The 22,675-nt window shown below is 37.6% G+C and overlaps 1 protein-coding gene across 1 annotated transcript in view; it reads left to right on the top strand.

The window, feature by feature from the left end:
• NDFIP1 (Nedd4 family interacting protein 1) overlaps window positions 1-22,675 on the top strand; it is a 45,331-nt gene that overhangs the window by 2,514 nt on the left and 20,142 nt on the right. Inside the window, exon 2 of the mRNA XM_014529061.1 lies at window positions 19,464-19,554. Coding sequence (XP_014384547.1) covers window positions 19,464-19,554 — 91 coding nt within the window. The remainder of the gene's footprint in view (window positions 1-19,463; window positions 19,555-22,675) is intronic.

Consider the following 22,675-nt stretch of genomic DNA (forward strand, 5'->3'; position numbering starts at 1 on the left):
ATTCATTCTTTTCATCTTGCCTTGGATAAGGCAAGCGAGCAAAATGCTGTGGCTTTTCTTTGTACTGCCATCTTCTTGAGCTATTAGGTAGTGCTCGCATACTGCTAGAATACAAAAAAATTGGTGGAGTATAAAAATTATGCATTCCTTGGTGTAGTATTTAATAGCTTTAAATACACAAAATTGAGGTATGTTAGGGAGAGCCCATCATTATTTTGAAGAAATAAGCTTCAAAAGAGAGTGAAAAAGAGAAATGATCTCCTTAGAAAAATTGGAAAATATGAAAGCCAAGAAAAACAACCACCCCACAACAAAAACCTATCACCCATAGATAACCAAAGTTAATATTTTGATGTGTATCTCTGGATTTATAGCTATGCAAATACAAGTGTATAGATCAGTGTATATGTGTATAGATAAAGAAAGCTAATATTGATTTACTATGAGCATTTACTATGCTTCAATCACTGCACTAACTGCTTTACATCCATTTTTTCACTTAATCCTCACAAAACCCCTATGAGGCAGGGTTTGGTAATGTATCAGTGGTTGCCAGCCGGTGGTCGGCGGACCACTGGTGGTCCGTGAGGTCCAAAAGGTTGGCGACCGCTGGTATAGATGACAATGAAGACTGCAAGAGGCTCAGTAACTTGCTCAAGGTCACAGCTTCTAAGTAGTGATTACAAGGATAAACACATACTCACCTACTTAAAACACAGGCTCATGGTCCAAATATAGGCATATGCACCCATACATACATATACAGGCACAACTTTGTACACACAAGTGCAATTTTACTGATTATACTTTACACACACTTTGTACATATGTACACATGTATGTGTTTATATACCCATATGCACATGTGTGTATCATGTTCAAAGACACATGTGCATTAGCAAATTTGCATGTGCATTAGCAAATTTGCATGTATATTCATGTACATGTACACATGCACATGCATGCAAAGGCACGCAATATAGCTATATAATAAGATGAGTTCACATTTTTATGTGTGTATAGCATGTAATTGTATGGCTGCACCATAATTTAACCAGTTGCTCATTGTTGGTCACTAAGGATGTTTAAATTTTTCATTCATTGAAGTTTCTTTTATGTGCATCTTCATCTATTTCCTTGGTATAAGTTTCTAGATGTGGAAATGTTTGGTCAGAGAATATGCATATTTAAAAGACTTCTGAATTATAGAATGTTGGTGAATTATCCAGGCAACTTGATATGAGCATGATACTCTTTGGTTGCTACAAAAGGCCATTCTGACTTCTGTTTGATCTGTTTAATCAAATTGAGCTTGTCTTCTATTGAAGTAAATGTAATGAAAACCATGTGATTATTTCATAAATGCAAACACAATTTTGCCTTTAAAGGTCATGCAGTATATGCACAACGTGAATTTAGCATCATGACAGACTATCCAGAAAGACTGGGCTCATAGCTTCCTAGCAGCTTTATCCCTCTCTGCCTTTTTTTGCATTTTAAAACTGAGATTGTGTGTCCAAACATTCTGAAGCACTGTTTGAGAAAGGTCTAGGGTAGGACAATTGTTGAGATAACCTGTTAAGTATTGCATTTATTCCTGTTAATCCATTCCAAGCCCTCTTTGCGTCACTGGAATAGAGCTTTGCCTATATCATGAATTTTGCCAAATGCTTTCTAAAATATTTTGAGATATAAAATTTACAATTTTAACCATTTTTAAGGGTATAGTCTGTTTAGTAGCATTAAATACATTCACATTGTTGGGCAACCATAACCATCATCCATTTCCAGAACTTTTTCATCTTTCCCAACTGAAACTCCATACACATTAAATATTAACTCCCCATTTCTTTCTCCAACCCCTGACAGCCATCATTCTATTTTCTGTCTATGAATTTATTACTCTGAGTACCTCATGTATAAGTATTTGTCCTTTTGTGACTGCTTATTTCATTTAGCATAATGTTCTCAAGGTTGATCCATATTGTCACCTATATCAGAATTTCCTTCTGTTTTAAGGCTGAATAATATTCTGTTGTATGTATATGTCATATTTTGTTTATCCATTCTTCCACAGATGGACACTGGGGGGCTTTCACCTTTTGATCATTGTAAACAATGCTGCTGTGAATATGGGCATACAGTTAGTTATCTCTTGAGTGCCTGCTTTAAAGTCTTTTGGATATATACTCAGAAGTGGAATTGCTGGTTCATATGCTATTAATTTTTTGAGAGCCTGCTATACTGTTTTCCATAGCAGTGCACCACCTCATTCATTCATTCATTTATTTATTTATTTATTTATTTAAATCCTCACCAGAGAGGATATTTTTTTAGTTGATTTCTAGAGAGTAGAAGGGAGGAAGAAGGGGAAGGGAGGGAGGCTGGCAGGGAGGGAGGGTGAGAGGGAGGGAGAAGAGAAACATCCATGTGAGAGAGACTAGTACATCGATTGATTGCCTCCTACACGTGCCCCCACCAGGGCTGGGGAAACTGCAACCTGGGCCCTTGACTGGGAATCCACCTGTGACACTTTGGTCTGAGGGATGACGCTCTAACCACTGAGCAACCAGCCAGGGCAGCTGTGCACCAAGCGAGTGTAGTACATCCTGTTGTTAAGTTAACCTGACTTTCTGAATAGCACAATTTATGTTAAAAATTCTAAATACTAGCTCTAAATACTGATAGACTTTAAGAATGTTTCTAGTGGAATATTTCCTTACTGATTAAAGAAGTTCCTTTCACATGCATATTTGTGTATATACCACCCCCCAGCAATTTAGTATAATCTTTGACAGCTTTTCTTTTAAGTTCATGTATTACAGTAATATTAGGAATCAGAGGCTAGAATGTGATTTGGAGGTCTTTCTGGAGGTAGGATAGTTTATGAATAGAATTACAGCACAAGGGGTTAGGAAGTGGATTCTGTTTAATTTATTCAGTGCTTAACTGTGGTATTTAAAATTAAACATTTCTTGTTGTACAGTAGTACACAGATACATTCTTCATATATTAGAGTCCAACAGTAACTTTGTAAAGGAAAACTTGATTTCCCTTACCTCAAGTTTGGTGTGCATTCTTCAGGCTTTTTTCTTATTTTTCATTTGCTTTAAAAATGTATTTACATTTTTAAAAAAATAAGCTTTCCTTTTTAAAAAAAATATATTTTATTGATTTTAGAGAGGAAGAGAGAGATAGAAACATCAATGATGAGAGGGAATCATTGATCGGCTGTCTCCTGCACGCCCCCTACTGGGGATCGAGCCCAGCCATGTGCCCTTGGCTGGAATCAAACCTGGGACCCTTCAGTCCGCAGGCTGACGCTCTATCCACCGAGCCAAGCCAGCTAGGGCATATTTTTTTTTTTTTTAATATGTTTTTATTGATTTCAGAGAGGAAGGGAGAGGGAGAGAGAAAGACAGAAACATCAATGATGTGAGAGAATCATTGATCGCCTGCCTGATGCATGGCCCCTCTTGGGGATCAAGCCCACAACCCGGGCATATGCCCTTGACTGGAATCGAACCTGGGGCCCTTCGGTCGGCAGGCCAACACTCTGTGCTCTGAGCCACATCGGCCAGGGCTGAGCTGTACTTTTTGTAACATTTTTAGAATTTCAGAAACATTGAGAAGATAATACAGTTTTCATATATCCCCAGACCCCAGTTTCTTCTGTTAACATTTTACGTTCATATGGTACATTTGAGACAATTAATGAACCAATATTGATGTATTATCCTATATAATAAAAGGCTAATATGCAAATTGTCCCCTCGACCGGGAGTTTGACCAGGGGGTGGGGTGGGGCCGGCTGGCCAACCACCTGTGGCCCCTACCCCCGGTTGGCCTACTCCATCCTGATTGGGAATTTGTGCACCAGGCCTCTAGTTATTAACTAAAGTCCATGCTTTATTTAGATGTTTGGTTTATCTAACCTCCTTTTCCTGTTCAGGATCCCGCACAGGTTACCACATTACATTTGATTATCATGTCTCTTTAGGTTCCTCTTGGCTGTGATAGTTTCTCAAAATTTCCTTGTTTTTGATGACAGTTTATAGGAGTATTGGCCATGTATTTATTGAGTGTCCCTCAATTGGGATTTGTCTGATGCTTTTCTCATGATTAGATTGGGGTTATGGATTTTGGGGGAAGAAGACCATATAATCAAAGTGCTGTTTTCATCACATTATATCAAGAATGCATACTATCAACATGACTTATCACTGTTGATTTGACCTTGATCACTAGATTGAAGTAGTGTTTGTCAGGTTTCTCTACTGTGAAATTAGTCTCCCTCCCCCCACCTTTTCATGCTGTACTCTTTGGAAGAAAGTCCAACCCACTATGCACAACCCACCCTTAAGGATTGGGGAGTTATACTCTGCTACCTCATTGAGTGCAGAGTATCTGTGTAAATTATTTGGAAATTTTCTGCATGGGACATTTGTCTCCTCCATTTATTTATTCAACTAGAGGCCCAGTGCACGGAATTTGTGCACTTGGGTGGGTACCTCAGCCCAGCCTGTGCCCTCTCGCAGTCCAGGAGCCCTTGGGGGATGTCTGACTGATGGCTTAGGCCTGCTCCCCACGGCAGTCAGACATCTTTAGTGCTGCTGTGGAGGTAGAAGAGGCTCCTGCCACCGCCGCTGTGCTTGCCAGCTGTGAGCCCGGCTCAGAGCTTCTGGCTGAGTGGCGCCCCCGCTGTGGGAGCACACTGACCACCAGAGGGCAGCTCCTGCATCGAGCACCTGCCCCCTGGTGGTCAGTGCGCGTCATAGCGACCAGTCATTCTGCTGTTCGGTTGATTTGCATATTAGCCTTTTATTATATAGGATTATATAGGATGATATCAGTATGGACTCGTTTATTTTATCCTTTGGGTTACAATACAATACTACTTTATTTTCTTGCTCAAACTGTTCCACCTTTGGCCATTGGGAACTCTTTCAGTTGGCACCTGTGTCTCTTTGACAAAGCTCCATCATTGGTGTTGTTTTAAAGCACTTCCTTACTTTTTGGCAGGAGGCTCATCATGTATATTTCCTGTGCCTCCTAGAATCAGCCATTTCTCAAGGAGCCCTGGTTGCATTTATTAGAAACCAAGGTCTGAGCTCACTGCTACTAGGGTATCATTGCTTGTAGGCCTTCTAAGCTGACAGAGTAAAGAAATATATGTGTGTATATGTATCTTTAAAATTTTTCTATATGTAACCATCTATATTAAACTAGCTGACTCTAATCTGTTACTACATAGATCTCTCTAGTCCCCTCCCCTCCCTTTCCTGTAAACTCCCAGTCCAACAGTGAGAAATCCTGCTCCCACAATCCACTATCCACTTACCTAATTCTTTAATTCTAATATACATGTGTAGCAGTGTCAGAATTTTTAACCCCACACCCCTATGGAAAATAGTTTTATCAGCCAGAGGACAGGGTGTAATAGTTACAGATTCTTTTGCCTTTAGTCATACAGACTACTCATTTCCAAAGTGGTTTAGGTACTTACTTTCCCCCACATTCTTCCATGGGGTTGTATCATACATTTATAATGCATTTTAATTGTTTTGTCACATTCTGCAAACCATACCGGAAACTACCACCAACTTAAATGGTGTTTTTAAAAATTTTGCATACATTCGAGTTCATTCTTTGTGCTGTAAAGTTCTGTAGGTTTTGACAAATGCATAGCATCATTTTTTTCCTTGCATTTTAAACAATACTTTTTAAGAAAAATGGTTGACGTGAGCCCTTTTTTATTTTCCAATTTTTCTATTAAATATTCCTTTTTGAAAACTTGAATGGAAATAATTTCAAGTTTACAGAAAATTTCAAGAACAGTATAAAATAACACCCATATCTATTGCCCAGATTTATCTTAAACATTAAGGTTTGCTTACCAATGGATACAATCCTATAAAAATTGAATGAATTACAAGTAAAATCTAAGTCCTTTTACCCACCATAATCCTTTTTCTATAGGATTCAGTGCTTATTTTGCTATTTACTTTGTTATTCAATTATTTTTAATTTACTTTGTCCTCATTACATTTAGATGAAATTCTGTAGATTAGGGAGTCAGGTATATAGTTTCCTTAGTATTCTCAAGCTTTCATTTTAGGAGCTTTATGTTATAGCATCCAAACTTTTCATATAGCTTTGTATTAGTAAGCAGTTTTGAAGCTTGTAATGTAGACTTCAGTATCTAGAAGGTTCACCTGGGGCCCTAAGTAGAGGCTGATTCGGGAGAACATAAAAGGACTTTATTAAAACATTTAATCACCAATAGTCCATGTTATGAAGTAAGTGGTTGTGTGACTGTGGGCAAGAACTTTAACCTCCTTCTAGCCTTCATTTTCTTATGTAAAATGAGGTAGTTGGACTAGATAATTTTGACTATTTGCAGCTTTAAAGTGTGGTGTGTGTGTAGAAACTGGTGGCAGAGAGACACCACTATTGATGATTTAGGAAATTTCTTTTGTAATACATAATTATTTTTAAAAGCAGATAGGTGAGTTTATGCCAAAAGAAAGAAGTTATGCATGATTTAAAGATACAGAAAATATCTTCTTAATAGTACATTTTAAAAGAATGAGTCACTGATAAAAATACAGAATACTGTTTTGTAATTTTGCAGTAGTAAAAACATTCTGTTTGTCTTAGCCTTCTGGTCAGCCTCAAACAAACATTGTATATCATGGCAAAAAAATAATAATGCTTTTATAAATCAGAAAAATTAATAAATTTTAAAATGTTCAAATAAATTATTTTTAGAGCAATTTTAGTTCACAATAAAGTCAATCTTTTAAAAGCAAGGAAATATTAATTTTAAAAGTTTAACTTTTTAAAAAAGAAGCTGGCTCTTTGATTTCTAGTATTCTTATTCGTTGCTTTTAGTAGTTGCATTTTCAGAAGTTTTGAAAACCTGCTTATATTACTCTAGAAACAACATAAGAAGTACGATAGAGTTATCTGCAGCCTCAGAGATCTTATACATGGTTGAAGAAGGTTGATAGGAGATTGTTTTCAGCACTTGTCCTTATGTTGCTGAATTGCATTTTCAGATATACAGTATTTTAAAGTGTGCTTACAGTCAGTTCTCAGTCATGCATGTTTAGGAGCAGCATTAGGTTGCTTAAATTATTATTTAGCTGTCCCTAGTTGATGCTTTAGTTATTTCTGAGAAATGAACTCTTTTTAAAAAAAAAAAAAATGGACTGACTTTCTAATGCAGTGATAGTACCAAAGAATAGTTAATGATGAAGGAGAATTCCACCATATAGTGAGTAAAAAGGTTATAGATTATTTTTATTCCCCCCAAAGGCTAGAAGGATATCTGAAAGATGGGATCATTGTTATTTTTATTTTCTTCTCTGTATGTTTATCAGGTTTTCTCCTTGTGAAAGTACACATTTTTAATCAAGAAGAAAAAAGTATTTTAAAAAATCCTCTGTTCTTTTTTCATGATTGTAAAAATGTTATTTTTGTGCTTGTCTTAGAATATGTCTAGAGTACAATGTATATTTCTCCCACAATTTGTATCTTGGTTTTCAAAATGTCAAGCTACCATTCACCAAAGATTTTTCATTTGTAATTTAAGTGGCATTTATGAAGTGCCAGGTTACATGTTTAAATGTTATGGAATGCACAAGGATGCGCCACAGGCCTTCCTGGTTATAAGTTTACTAAGTACCCGTGGACTGCTGCTTTGTTTGTTGTCTTTCTGCCTTTTCCTCCCTCCCCTTTTTTCTTTTCTTTTTCTCTCTTTTTTCTTCTTCTTTCCCTTACTTAATAGTACCCTGCACAATTTTATGCACATATTAAGTACTCACTAAATTCCTGTTGAGTGACTAATCAATGAGACTATATTATAGTATTATTTAATATTAATTATAGTAATTCAGAGAATGAGATAGTTGATAATTTAGGGAATGGGATAGCAGATAAAAGGTATCATTTTGAGATAGAAGAAGTCACTTGGTTCCAGAAACTACTGGGAAGCTTCTGAGATGAAACTTGAGCCTGACCTTGAAGGATGGGTAAGATGGACATGAGGGAGACAAGGACTTTTGGGGGAAATGGTGGATTCTCGTGATCTGTTTGCCACGGGTCACTTGTTCAGTTCCTATAATGCATCAGCCTCTCTGGCCCGGAGACCCTCTGCACTCTATTTCCTCTACCTGGAATGGCCCCTCTCCCCTAGCCCCCCCCTTAATTTTGGTAGTCCGTCCTAAGGGGAGTTTGAGTATCTTCTCCTTCCCTTAATTAGATTAGTTTCTGCAACAGCATGGATGGAACTGGAGAGCATTATGCTAAGTGAAATAAGCCAGTCAATGAAAGAAAAATACCACATGATCTCATTCACTTATGGATAATAAAGACCATTATAACCTGATGAACAAAAAGATAGATACAGAGGCAGAGAAGCATTGAACAGACTGTCAAATTACAGTGGGAAGGCTGGGGATTGTTGGGGTGGGGAGGTAAGAGATCACCCTAAGGACTTGTAAGCATAACCGGACACAAGACACTGGGGGGTAGGGGAGGCCGGGGGAAGGTCAAGGAGGAAAAAAGGAGACATATGTACTACTCTTTGTAGTACTTTAAGCAATAAAACAAAATTAAAAAAAAATTAGATTAGTTTCCCCTGAGCACGGCATTCCCCTTTTGTGACACATTTTGTAATCATATTTTTATCTTTTCTTTTTACTTTTTATTTTGTTTTTATATCAAAGGTGTACACACATAAAGGTTAGAATCAAGTAGATTTTTTAGGCTATTAACAACAGCAGCGGTCTTCTGCTTACCCCACCTTCTCCTTAGTTCTTTTAGCTGTTTCTTTTGCTGTTTTGTGATTATCTTTGTAGTTAAATAACATTTACAGTGTGCGTTTTAATTTTTCTGTTTTCAGCATTTTATGATAAATATTTTTATTGACTTAAGAGGGAGGGGTGGAGAGAAAGGGAGAGAGAAACATCAATTGGCTTCCTCCCGCATGCCCCCTACTGGGGATGGAGCCCACAACCCCGGCATGTGCCCTGACTGGGAATTGAACTGGTGACCTCTTGGTGTATGGAACGACACTTAACCAACCGCCTAACCAACCGAGCCACACTGGCTTGGACAGTTTTCTCTTTTTTTCCGGGGAGGGGGGGGAGGGGGAGGGAGATGAGTGGGGATTAATCCTCACCTGAGGATATTTTTCCATTGATTTTTTAGAGAGAGTTAGAGTGGAAGAGAGGGAAAGACAGAAACATTGATGTGAGAGAAACACATCGATGGTTGCCTCCTACACAGACCAGGGCCTTGGCCGGGGAGGAACCTGCAACCAAGGTACGTGCCCTTGATGGAATCAAACCTGGGACCCTTTGATCTGCAGGCCAACACTGTATCCACTGAGCCAAACCACCTAGGGCGGTTTTCTGTATTTTTAAAATTGACATCAGTATTGGGATATAAGGATTTAGCTCTCTTTTACCGCTCACACAACACTTCCTGTTTCTCCATTTTTCTAATATAGTTATATCTATATGTGGTTAGATTGATAATGAGCGTTTCAGTAGTTGAAAATATGTAGTATACTGTGATTACTATTCTTTGAACAGTACTTGATTTTCCCTAAAGTTATTTTTTTGTTTGCTTAAATTTCTATGTACATATCATAAATTTGCCAATAGTACTAATTCATCCTCAGGCTCTCACCTAATAATCTTAATAGTTTTTTGTTATGTTCAAACATATCAGATATTTTCTTGACTTCATTTAGGGGGTGTGGAGCTCTTTCCTGGTCCTCTGACCTGTCCTAGAAGGTTGCTCTTCAGTTGTCATTCTGGGGATTTCCTTTCCCAATCCTTTTCATTGAAGTGCCTTTCATTGAGTCACATATTTCTCTCTTGGTTTACTGCTTCATTTTCATGGAACACACCTCCAGTATCCTTCTGAGGAAGAATGCATGGGAGGTTAACTTATCTTCACACTTACTTAGATTTCTGTGTTGGAAGCATTTTCCTCTAGAATTTTGAAGGCATTTCTTCAATTGCCTTCTAGGTTCCACTGTTGCTATTAAGAAGCCTGAAGCCAATTATGATGACTGATTCTTAGATGTGGCCTACTTTCTCAGCCCTTAGGAGCCTCCTTTTATCCTCAGTGTTCTTAAATTTCACTATGTTGTAGCTTGGTGTAAATCTGTTTTCATCCATTGTGCCAGTTACTTAGTGGGGATTTTTGGTCTGGAAGCTCATGTCTGTCAGTTCTGAAAAAAATTTTGAAGTATGTATTTGATTTTTCTTTGATTTTATTTTTTCCCCTTTTCTCTTTGCAATTTGGACTTCTTGTATGGATTCTTTACATTATAAAAATCTCTTATATATTTCACCTCTGTCTTTTTCTCTACTTTCTCTAAGCCATTCTCAATTTTATATTCTCTTTGGTACAATTTTAATTTCTTTTGTCATTTAATTTTTTTTGCTATTTATTTATTTTTTAATATGTTTTTATTGATTTTTAGAGAGAGGAAGGGAGACAGATAGAAACATTGATGAGAGAGAAACATCATCAATTGGCTGCCTCCTGCATGCCCTCTACTGGGTATTGAGCCCACAACCCCAGGCACATGCCCTAACCGGGCATCAAACTAGTGACTTCTTGGTTCATAGGTCTATGCTCAACCATTGAGCCACATCGGCTGGGTTACTGTCTTTTTAAAAATGTCAGTAGTTCCTTTACTTGATATTTTATGTTTTACCAAGATAGTCTTTCTAGTATACTTCGAGATGAGACACTGTGGGCCCATTAATTTCATGACCATATTTCTAATGCATATTTGTTGGAGTATGTAAGTATTAAAATAATTCTGATATTTGCCAATTGAATATATATGTAAATCTGTATATCTGCAACCCTACTTGAGTCTACAGTGAATCTCTGTAGTTATGTCTAATCCAAAAATCCCTCCAATTGTCTCTTTAGTTTTATTGAATTTATTGACATGACATTGGTTAACAAAATTATGCAGTGGTTCTCAACCTTCCTAATGCTGCGACCCTTTAATACAGTTCCTCATGTTGTGGTGACCCCTAACCATGAAATTATTTTCGTTGCTACTTCATAACTGTAATTTTGCTACTGTTATGAATCGTAATGTAAATATCTGATATGCTATATGTGTTTTCCGATGGTCGCGACCCACAGGTTGAGAACCGCTGTTAGGTTCTGTAATATATCATCTGTTTATTATGTGTTCATCATCCCAATCTGTTGAATTTTCAAAACTCTTCTCTAATTGTTCCCCTTCTTCTTTTTTAAAATAGCACCCTTGTTATATGGTTCTATTTTTTTCTCTTGTTTTTCTGAGAGTATTGAATTTTTTTCCTCTCTTTTAAAAGTTTTCATCGTCAGCATAGTTGTTTCCTCTGCATTGCATTTACTCTCTTTGCTTTGACCTTTTATGACCTTTTATGTTAGAAGCTTGCTTTTGGTGCATGGTGATCTTTGCCTGCTTGGTTAAGAGTGCATGGTCTGTACAGCAGTTTGGAAGTTGCTCAGTATGCTTGATGGAGCTTCTCATTGAGGTCTGTAATTAGCGTGACCTGACTAGGCTTTTTCTTTGAGTGATAGTGGCTTCAGGTCTTTACTCCGGCTGGTCATTTCCCCAAAGAATAGGCCTGGCTGCTAGTATTCTGGGATCTGATTGGGGGGAAAAGGCTGGGGAATATCAACATTTAGTACATAAATCTCTCACTCGCTTTTTTCTGATATGCTACTCTTCTAAAACTCTGTGTCTCCAGCCCATAAATCTCTGCTTTACTTTCACCAGAGAATAAATCTCTAATCTTCTAATGGGGATTCTGGGAGCTGTGTGTGTTTAACTGTATCGCTAACCTTTCTTTCTGCGTTTAAATCTCATTTTCACTCTTACTTGCACCAGTACCTGGTGCTACCCATTCCTTTTTTCTTTTTAAAATTTATCTTTATTGTTGACAGTATTACAGATGTCCCCTTTTTTTCCATATTGACCCCCTTCTTCCCGCACCCATGTCTCCCCTCTCCCACCCAGGCCTTCACCACACTATCGTCTGTGTCCATGGGTTATGCATATCCTATATAATAAAGAGCTAATATGATAATTAGACCAAACAGCAGAACAACCGTCCAGGCCACCTACTGGACGACCTTCCGGACGAAGCCCGGGCTGCGAGGGCCAAGGCAGCACCCGGGGCAGCTGTGAGAGCCTACCCTTGCACAAATTTCGTGCTCGGGCCTCTAGTATGCATCTAAGTTCTTTGGCTAATCTCTCCCCACCCACCCCTGCCTTCCCTCTGAGATTCATCAGGATATTCCATGATTCTATGTCTCTAGGTCTATTTTGTTCATCAGTTTATTTTATTCATTAGATTCTACATATGAGTGAGATCGTATGATACTTGTTTTCCTCTGACTGGCCTATTTCGCTTGGCGTAATACTCTCCAGGTCCCTCCATGCTGTTTTTTTTTTTTTGGCAACTGAATAGTATTTCATGTGGTGCCACTGATTCTTGAGAGTATAGTGCAAGAGAGGTTGTTTTTCTGCTTTCTGGTTTAGGATTCCGTTTCTTGGATCTACTATGTTACTGCTTCTAGCTTTCAGGATTTTATTGCTGCTTCCACCATTGTTACTTATCTTTTGTCTTAAAATTAACAATTTTTTTAAAAATATATTTTTTTATTGATTTTTTACAGAGAGGGATAGTTAGAAACATCGTTGAGAGAGAAACATCGATCAGCCGCGTCCTGCACACCCCCCACCGGGGATGTGCCTGCAACCAAGGTATATGCCCTTGACCGGAATCAAACCTGGGACCCTTGAGTCCGCAGGCTGATGCTCTATCCACTGAGCCAATTTTAACATTTACATTTAAGAGGGTTTTGGAAGGGATAAGAGGCACATGTGTGTGTTTAATCTTTAACTGGAACATTATAATCGTAATTACTTCTTTTGATTGACCTTTTTTACTAAATGACAGGCTTAGTGAGGTAAAAAACACTAGTCTTGTTCACTGTTGTGTCCTCAGACTGCACAGCCATCCTGGCCTGTGTGATCATTGAATGGTGTTAAGTTAATGTATCAGTTAAACACTTGTATAATGGAAGTTCTGTGATGATGGGGTAGAGAGAACAATATGAAATGCCTGCTACATTTCCTTCTTGACTCTCTCTTCTTGCAGGAGAAGGGGACCTCATGATTAGGCCTAAATTAAGGCAGGCTCTTTTGAATAGAATACCTTGTCCCACCATAATCTCTGCCCTGGCATGCTGGACACCAGGTAGCTGTGGTGGCATCGGTATCATTATCATCATCATCGTAAGCAAGCATAGCTTTGGAACTTCTCAGCCTGACGGAGAGCTCAGTAGCTCATGGGCTAGCATAGCCAAGCAGGCTGCATGCATCCAGCACATGTCCCTGGGTTGTAGGCATGTCCTTGTCACTTTCAGTGCCTATATATTTGACTTCACTGTCTTTTTAGTGTAGACTATTTCATTTTTTGCATATGCCACTTGGTTGTTTTTAATAAATGTGAACTGGTAGTTAAGATTAGCTGCCATTTCTTCATGTAGTTTTCTGTTAGAGCTCCACATCGGGCTTTGTGAACATGATGTGCCACTCACTGTTAAGTGCTGGGTGAATGAATGCAGCCATAAAACATGCAAAGGTCCCAGTCTACAAGAGCTCATAGTCTACATCTCAAATCCTCCAACAGCTCCTTTTTCCTCCTTTCTGAATTGTTAGTGAAGTAGGGTTCCCACCAGTAGTGTATAAGGGTTCCCACTTTCTACACACACTCAACAGTGCTTGTTATTTTCTTTTTCAGTTTTTCATGGCCATGTTAGTGGATGTGAAGTGGTATCTCATGGTTTTGATTTGCATTTCTCTGATGACTAATGATATTGAAGATCTTGTGTATACTGGCCACTTATATATCTTCTATTAAATTTTGTACCCTTCTAAAAATTAGGTTGTCTTTCCATTATTGAGATTCTCTTTGTCAGAATTATTTACCTTATTATAAATGTTATCCCCTAATTAATAATATAGAACTGTTCTTGAATGTAAATAATTTGGTTAGAATAACACAATTTATAGTCAATGTACAATCAGAAATCTACAGTCTATATGTAATAGGAAATTTACAGTCCTCACGAACTTTGGCTGTTTCTGAACAACAGTAAAATAGTATACGCAGTTATTTATGCACTAGCAGAGCCAGCGCTAAAGAAATGTGCTTATTTACTTTCTGGTAATTATACTGTCTCATTTGGTAGGATTTTAAAGAGTATGCAGAAGTAGTGGGTTGGAATGAGAGGTTTAAAAATTGCATTTTAAGGTAAAAGTTTTATAAATTAACTCTAAAATTAGAAGTGGTAAGTAACATTTAAAGCTAGAGTTTAGGCATTGGTCCAGGATTTTCTGAAATTTACTGATAATCACTTAAAGAAGGGATTTAAAACTTAGGAGAATTTTGTATACTTGAAACCTATATGGTTTTATTAACCAATGTCACCTCAATAAATTAAAATAAAAAGACAACTTAAAAAAATCTTATAATTTTCTTGCTGTTTAAATAAGACTCAACCAAGAAAAAAGTGAGCGGTATGCAAATACTTGTACTTCACGGCATTTTTGGATAGTTCAGCATTATTTTACGCATGGTTTTTGTGTTCATGTGAATTACTAGTATGTGCTATATTTTGATACTACTTCTTGTGTATAAGGATTTATGTATATGTCTTTTTTGTTTTTCTCTTTGTTGTTTTGTAGGGTTTTTTTGTCATCCCATTCTTAGTGAATAGAGAGAATCTAATTTAAAGACTTTTAAGTGCCTTTAGGTACTGCCACTGGTACAGTAGTAAATTTTGCTCCTTATTTAGGCCTAATCCTAGCCCTGGCTCTGCTATTGCCTAAAAATAGCTCATTTCTAAATTGAAGATTATCTTTAGAACTACTTAGGGGAGGGTAGTGAGGAAGTCTTCTTGCTGGGGTGGAAACTCAAATAAGAATTTAAATCTGTAGGTTGTGAGTCTTTAAACTTGTTAAATTCAAGTTTGCTTCTATTAGTAACTAGAGCTGTGAATGATTTCTATACAGGAGATTCTTTAAACTGTTGTGTAGCTAAAACATCATATATTTATTTCTAATAGCAACAGTATAGGTAGGATACAGAGGAATGTAGTAAGGAGGAAAACATTGATTATTTTAGATGTGCTATATATATTTCATAGGCAAAATCTAAAGGGCAAAACATTATTACCACCTATTTGTAGGTAAATATTAAACAAGAAATTGAGGGTGATCAAGGCCAAGAGACAATAGCAGATTGTGATAAATCTCAGGTGGGAACATGGACAAGTTTTAGGGTTCTTCTGGGGAGCCATGACAGAGTCTGCTCAGAGTAAAGAGGGGCATCAGGAAAGTGGGAGTGAGGCACAGTCTAGGGTGTGGCAAAGAGAAAGCCCATCTGAATTGTACGATCATTGGATTATTCCTATCTCAGCAATGGAGATATAGGTAATTATAGGTAGTTTTGTACTAAGCTTAGTGCTTTATATGGCATCTAGTTACTTGTATAACTCTTTTTGGGGGAAAAAAGCCATTTTTACTTATTTAGAGATAAGTAAAATTGATCAAAATTGTTTAAAAAATATATGACGTAAAAGAATCCAAACCTTAACATGTAGTTATTATCTTTCACCGTTACATAATATAAGGATCTCCCCCACCCAATAACACAGAGCTTTTCAAACCTGCCTCTCGCAGTATCTCCTACAAACCGTAACACAGAGCAGGGAGAGAGCAGAAGGTCCCACCACTTTTCAAACCTGCCTCTCGCAGTATCTCCTACAAACCAGGATTCTGTGACAGTAGGTTGTACTCAGGCTTCCACTGACCCAGTTGATAGAAGAGACGGGGTATCTTTCCAACACCAGCCCCACAGTGACAATGACGCTTATTTTCTGAGAGAGGCTCAGGGGAGAGCCTGAAGATCCCTGAGCTCTAGGGATGTTGCAGGGAGGACTACAAGGAAGGGTTCTCAGGGACAGAAAAGGGGAACCTTAAAAATACACTTTGGAACCAAATAACCAATTTTATAGCCTTAGTGGTTCTCAACCTTCTTAATGTGCCGCGACCCTTTAATACAGTTCCTCATGTTGTGATGACCCCCAACCATAAAATTATTTTCATTGCTACTTCATAACTGTAATTTTGCTACTGTTATGAATCGTAATGTAAATATCTGATATGCTATATGTGTTTTCCGATGGTCGCAATCCACAGGTTGAGAACCTCTAAGGCTTAGAGGTAAGTCCCACTCTAGTTCTAGTGCACATGTGCCCCCGCCCCGTTAGTGTGCCTGACTTGTTTAGCTGGCAGAGTAAATTCATGGCTGTAGATGCCCCCAAAGTCTAAAAAGATGTGTACTTAGGGATTCAGTTGTTTAGCAAGTTACTATTCCCCCAGATGGTGGTCACTAAATACTTGTTGAAGGTGGTTGTCTCTTTTCCTCCCACACTGTAGTATTTTATTTTAAACACATTTCTTGACAGAGCCTAAATGTATCACCAGCATTACCGAAAACATGTCGGTACAGTTAAGTCCTGGATCTCTCCAATATGGGGAGCCTCTGTAGTCACAGTGGGTGTTTTTTGTTGTTTTCAGTTGGAAATAATATTAGTATATGATTCTGAAGTGGTGAATCTTAATGGAGCAAAAAAGTCACCTATAAATGTTTCTTTTTTGCTCACCAAAGAGAAAATGGGGGTTTCTGTGACGGTTGGAATTTCTTTGCTCTGTTATCTGTTACTCTGGTGTGGGATGATCAAATTTCTCATTTCCAGGTTGCTAGGAAACAGGCAACCTATCTTATAGATACTGGCGTATTAGACCTCTTTATTCTTTGGACCTCTGTAATTTCTTAGAATTGCCATGCTTCCTTTCTAAAACCTAAATTATGCAGAGGCAACATGATTATTTGACCAAGCTCAGGAAGTATAAAACAATCAAAGATACCAAGCTATGTTTAAAGAACATTACTAGGTTTAAAAAGCATTACTAGCTACAGTATATTAAGGCAATATTCTTGAAAAGTCCATGTTTGCCTCTGTTTTTGCAGCAGACTCTTGATTTTTAAAAAATAATACTTTTATTGATTTCAGAGAGGAAGGGAAAGGGGGAGAGAGATAGAAACATTAATGATGAGAGGGAACCACCGATGGGCTGCTTCCTGCATGGGGGGGGATCAAGCTCACAACCCCAGCATGTGCCTGTGACCGGAATTGAACCCAGGACCCTTCAGTCCGAAGGCCAATGCTCTATCCACTGAGCCAAACTGAATAGGGCAAGACTCTTGCTTCTTTTTGCAACATTCTGAGGACACAAAGTGTGGTTAGGAGTAGGCTGAGAATACCCTGGTAGAGCTTCAGATAATGTTAAAAGTATTCCAAGTGAGCCCGGCCTGTGGCTCTGTGATCATGATTAGAGTCCCGGTCAGAGCACATGCCTGGGTTGCAGGCTTGATCCCCAGTTAGGGAGAGTGCAGGAGGCAGCGGATCAGTGCTTCTCTCTCATCATCGATGTTTCTATCTTTCTCCCTCTCCCTTCCTCACTGTGAGGGGAGGCGGGGATAGTATAACAAGTGAACCATGGCCCCAGGAACTCTATTTAAAGAATTTACTGATTTGGTGTCCTAGAAATATTGGCATTACTATAGCTATTTTGCCCATATGTCTTCCTCTAAAAGGAAAATTCATCTTAGGTTACAATATAATTACTTTGGGAATGCTCTAAGTTTACCATTAGATTACAGGGGTTTAAAAAATGTGATCAGATGGTAGATGTTGATGGAAATTTGATACAGGAATTCATTTGAAATTGAATGCTTTGTAGAATTAATCAGAAAAGTTTTGTTGGCTTTTGATTTTGAATAGTATAGGGATTAGAGACTGAGATGGTTAGTTAAAATTTAATGAATTAGGGAGCTCTACTAAATGTTATGACAGGTCAGACTCTCTGTTTTTCTCTCTCAATTCAAGATACAGTTCTTTGTAGCAGTTGGTTTAGAGGCTATTTTACGAGTGGCTTAGTTGGCAGTATGTATTATGATGATATACAGCCCGGACGCAGAACCCCCAGTGAGTACTCTGTTATTACTTTACAGATTGATTCCCATTCTCAGCCAGTTTATCTTTTAAATGAGCTGTAGTCTATTGTCACACTGGAAAAATTAAAACAAATGTCTTTGTTCAATGAAGATGAATTGGATAGACTAGCCATATGGCAATAGCAGGAAGACACACTTTCAGTGTGAGTTAAAGTAACTGCAGCTGTAGATTTGACTAACGAGGAAGTTGCTTAGATGAATTGACAGAGGTTATATGTATAATTGGGTAGAATTTTATGTTTTAATTTAAGATCTAATTTCCATGCCCGAACTGAATATAATGGTAAACCTTGGTTTGTGTGATTTGTCTTTGTCTTAACAGATTATTATTATTAGATTATTTTTGTCACTTAGAAAATTACACAAGTGATAAATGTTCATTACACAAAGTTAGATGTATGTATAAAAAATATTCCTGTGATCACATCACTTGGAGATAAACAGTGTAAGCTGTAGATGTCTATCATTCTAGACCTCCTTTCTATTAAATATCTTCCAATACCAAATTGTATGATGCATACTGTTTGTTTGGTAAATTTAGTTTTTTGTTTTTTTAAAAATATATTTTATTGATTGTTTACAGAGAGGAAGGGAGAGTACAGAGAGTTAGAAACATCGATGAGAAACATCGATCAGCTGCCTCCTGCACACCCCGCACTGGGGAGGTGCCTGCAATCAAGGCACATGCCCCTGACCGGAATCGAACCCGGGACCCTTGAGTCCGCAGGCCGACGCTCTATCCACTGAGCCAAACCGGCCAGGGCTAGTTGTTTTTTTTTTTTTTTTATGTAATAGTATTTAGAGTGAATATCTGTTTGAGCCATCAAATTTTCTTTATTTTCATTTTTATAGCTGCTTAGTAGACTTTTGTGAGATGAACTGTAATTTATTTAATAAGTTTCCCATGATTGGAATTTAGGTTGTTTCTAATTTTTGCTCCAATGACATTTACAGTGTTGGGCAGAAGTAGGTTTATAGTTGTTTGTATGGAAAATAAGACAATAAATAATGATACAAGAATAAACTCTTGTGTTTTGCATACTCACAACTGTAAACCTACTTTTGCCCTACCCTGTTTATATACCTTTTTGCCTCTGTCTGATTATTTCCTTAGGATAAATTCCTGGGAGTAGAATACTTTGTAAAGGATTTGCACAATTTAAGACCTTTGAAACAAATTGCCAACTAGCTTTACAGAAAGGCTATTCCAGTTTTCAGGTTCTTCTCTCTCTTACTGGCTTTATACTTGAATTAAAATGTGAACTTTTTGTTTAGTTGCAGAATGTGGAAGAGCCTGTACAGCTGGAACAGGTTGCATGTGACGCTCCTCCTCCTTACAGCAGCATCTCTCCAGAGGGTGCAGTAGGTAGGTAATGGGCCAGAGGACCACTGAGCTCTTGAAGTGCACTGAGCCATAGACTTGTCTAGTATGTGTTTATTGGTGTTTATCTTTTCTTCAGCTTCCCCTAAATAGTCTTTGAAATTATATTTAGTTCGTAGCTTGAGGTGGAAAAAAACTAATGTTACTGTTCTGAAAAATAGGTCAAACCCCATTTTATTTTGGAACTCAATTTCATTCCAACAGACTCTTAATGTAAAAGAAGTAGAAATTTAGGAACCAGGTACATTACCTAATTTTTGTTCTTTTTGTAGTTTCCTTATTAGCTATTTTGCTTTTTGTGACTCTAGTACCTATGGTGTAGAATATAGTATGTTACATTCTTTTATGCTAGTAAATTCTTAATTAAAAACAAAACAACTAGAAGTCTCCTAACTCTTTCATTCTGTTTCTCATGTTTTAAATGTTCCTCATAGTTTCCACCTTCCTTAATTAACCTTTCATCTTCCCACATTATGTCAGATTATCTTTTTAATTTTCATGTATATGTATAGAAGGAATAGGGAGGAAGAAAACAATCTCATTAGTTGAGGACTTTTGGTAGGTAACTAGAGCTTGCTGATGACCAGTTCTGCTTTTATTGCTGAAAGTTGACCACTTGTAATGAAACCTCTTCCATATTCTCTAAAATAGAACTGAGGCAAGTACATGGCCCATGGTGCCACAACTCAACCCAACCCACTCCCAGGGTGGATAGGCAAGTTGAAGACAGCATTCATACCAAACAGCCTCAGAATCCTTTTCAATACAGCACCTCAGGCAGTTGTCATCAGTTGATGTGAGATTAAATCTTTTGGTAGTCTCTGTGGCCCAAGGCTGCCATTGTAATTAGATGATCATAGAAAGTTTCTCACCTCTACTCTGGCTTCAAATTCTGAACCCCATCATTTTGTATTAGTTAAGATATTTTTATTTATAAGTTTCTGAAACTAACAATGCTAACATGGTTTTAGAAGAATTCTAGGGTGCCTTGCGGAATCAATACAAGACAACAACAGCAAGACTTGGGAAAGAATTGCAATGCTAGTCCTTATTCAGTCATCTCTGCCTAGACTAGCAGTCACCAACCTTTTGGACCTCGTGGACCACCAGTGGTCCGTGGACCACCGGTTGGCGACCGCTGGCCTAGATTATTAGTACTGGTCTTCCATTAAATACATTCATGAAAATTCCAACTGATAAATAAGAAATTGGATTTCTGTTTATTAATGATAAAAGTCCTTCATTTTTATAGGAGGTAATTTTTCCTGAATATCTTAGTTTCTATTTTGTGTAAATTTTTATAACCATTTTATTTTATTTAATTTTTTAATATATGTACTTTTTTATTGTTGATAGTATTATAGATGTCTCCCATTTCCCCCCATAACCATTTTAGATAGAAATCTTCCTCAAACACTTCTTTCCCTTATTCACTGACATTTCATATTCTTTTTTTTTTTTTTTAATATATATCTTTATTGATTTCAGAGAGAAAGGGAAATGGGGAGAGAGATAGACATCAATGATGAGAGAATCATTGATCAGCTGCCTCGTGCACGCCCCCCCCCTACTGGGGATCAAGCCCGCTACCTGGGCATGTGCCCTTGACTGGAATCAAACCTGGGACCCCTCAGTCCTCAGGTTGATGCTCTATCCACTGAGCCAAACCACTAGGGCTGTTTAAAAATTTCTTTATGATTTAGGGATTACAACAGAAAACAATCTCTGGAAGGTATTCTGTTCTATACTATAGTGGTGATGCCTTTATTCATTGAGATTTGTAGAACTTTTGACTCAAGAACCAAATTCCTCTGGTTTGTCAGATAACATCTCCTTTTGCTTTCAGCATGAGGTCCTCTACCTCTTTCTCTTGTTTTTGTTAATCTTGCTGTGGGCCTCAATAGCAAATAACAAAAGTTTCTAAGATTGGGTATAAAGGAAAGAAACTGTAGAATAAGGCCTGAAGAGATCTCTCTTGAATAAAGTCTTTGGGTTTTGTGGCATTGTATCCAACTACAAAGGTCTTAAAAAACAAAATAAAACAAACACTTAAGTTCCTAGGTCTCTATGAACTCTTTTAGTTCCAGGTTAGGTAAATAGGTTTTTAGAGATCATAAGTTACTCAAGACCATTCATTTTTTTATTACTTATGAACTAGGGTTTTTCTTTTTTCTTTTCTTTTTTTTTTTTTTTAAGGAAACCTCATTAATGGCTTAAATGGCCTTCCACCCTTTGTTAAATTAACATGGCTTATTTTTAAGATAAATGTTAACTGTGTGGACTTATTAGTCCATTTATGTGAAAAAAGAAACAGAATGCAACACCCATTTTGGTGGGGGGAAAAATAACAAATCAATGTTTTGTATATTCATTTTACCTATTTTAATTTGTGATATATAAAATTTAACAGTAACAAATACTGGATTTTTTGGTATTAAATAAACTTGAAAAGATTGTCAAGTTTTTCATGGAAACTTAAAATTGTATGAGATCTATATGGATGGCTTCTATTTTTAAAAAATCTTTCGAAATAAGGGAAATTAAAATGTTCTTGTTTTTCCTCAACTTAAATAGTAGATATCAGTTTTATTTTTGTATTAAAAATTACTATGGCAGTGGGCTAATTCAAACTGTACATTTCTGTTTGTGATGTGACTTTAGTATGATTTGATTAAAAGTAAAAAGAAATTTGATAGGAAGTTATATGGAATATTTTATAATATATACGTACACATGTGTATATGTATACATGTGTATATCTATCTAATCTAATAAAAGAGAAACACGCAAATTGACCGTACCTTCGCTACGCCCCAAGCCACGCCCAGCAGCCAATCAGAGTGACTGTATGCAAATGAACCCAACCAAGATGGCAGCCGGCAGCCACGGATCTGGAGCAAGCAGGAGGCTTTGGTTGCCCCGACGATGGAGGAAGCCAAGTTTCCCGCCTGCCCTGGCCGGCTGTGGCCTCCGCTAAAGGCAACAAAGTTTCAATTATAGAAGATAAATAAATCCCAGATACCTGCTTCCAGCCAGCCTCCACTGGGAGCTTGGGTGGCTGGGGGCCGTGGCCAGCCTGCAAACAGCCATCAGCCCCTCACCCAGG

This window comes from Myotis brandtii, unplaced genomic scaffold (genome assembly GCF_000412655.1).
Source record: "Myotis brandtii unplaced genomic scaffold, ASM41265v1 scaffold668, whole genome shotgun sequence".
Classification (NCBI taxonomy): Eukaryota; Metazoa; Chordata; class Mammalia; order Chiroptera; family Vespertilionidae; genus Myotis; species Myotis brandtii.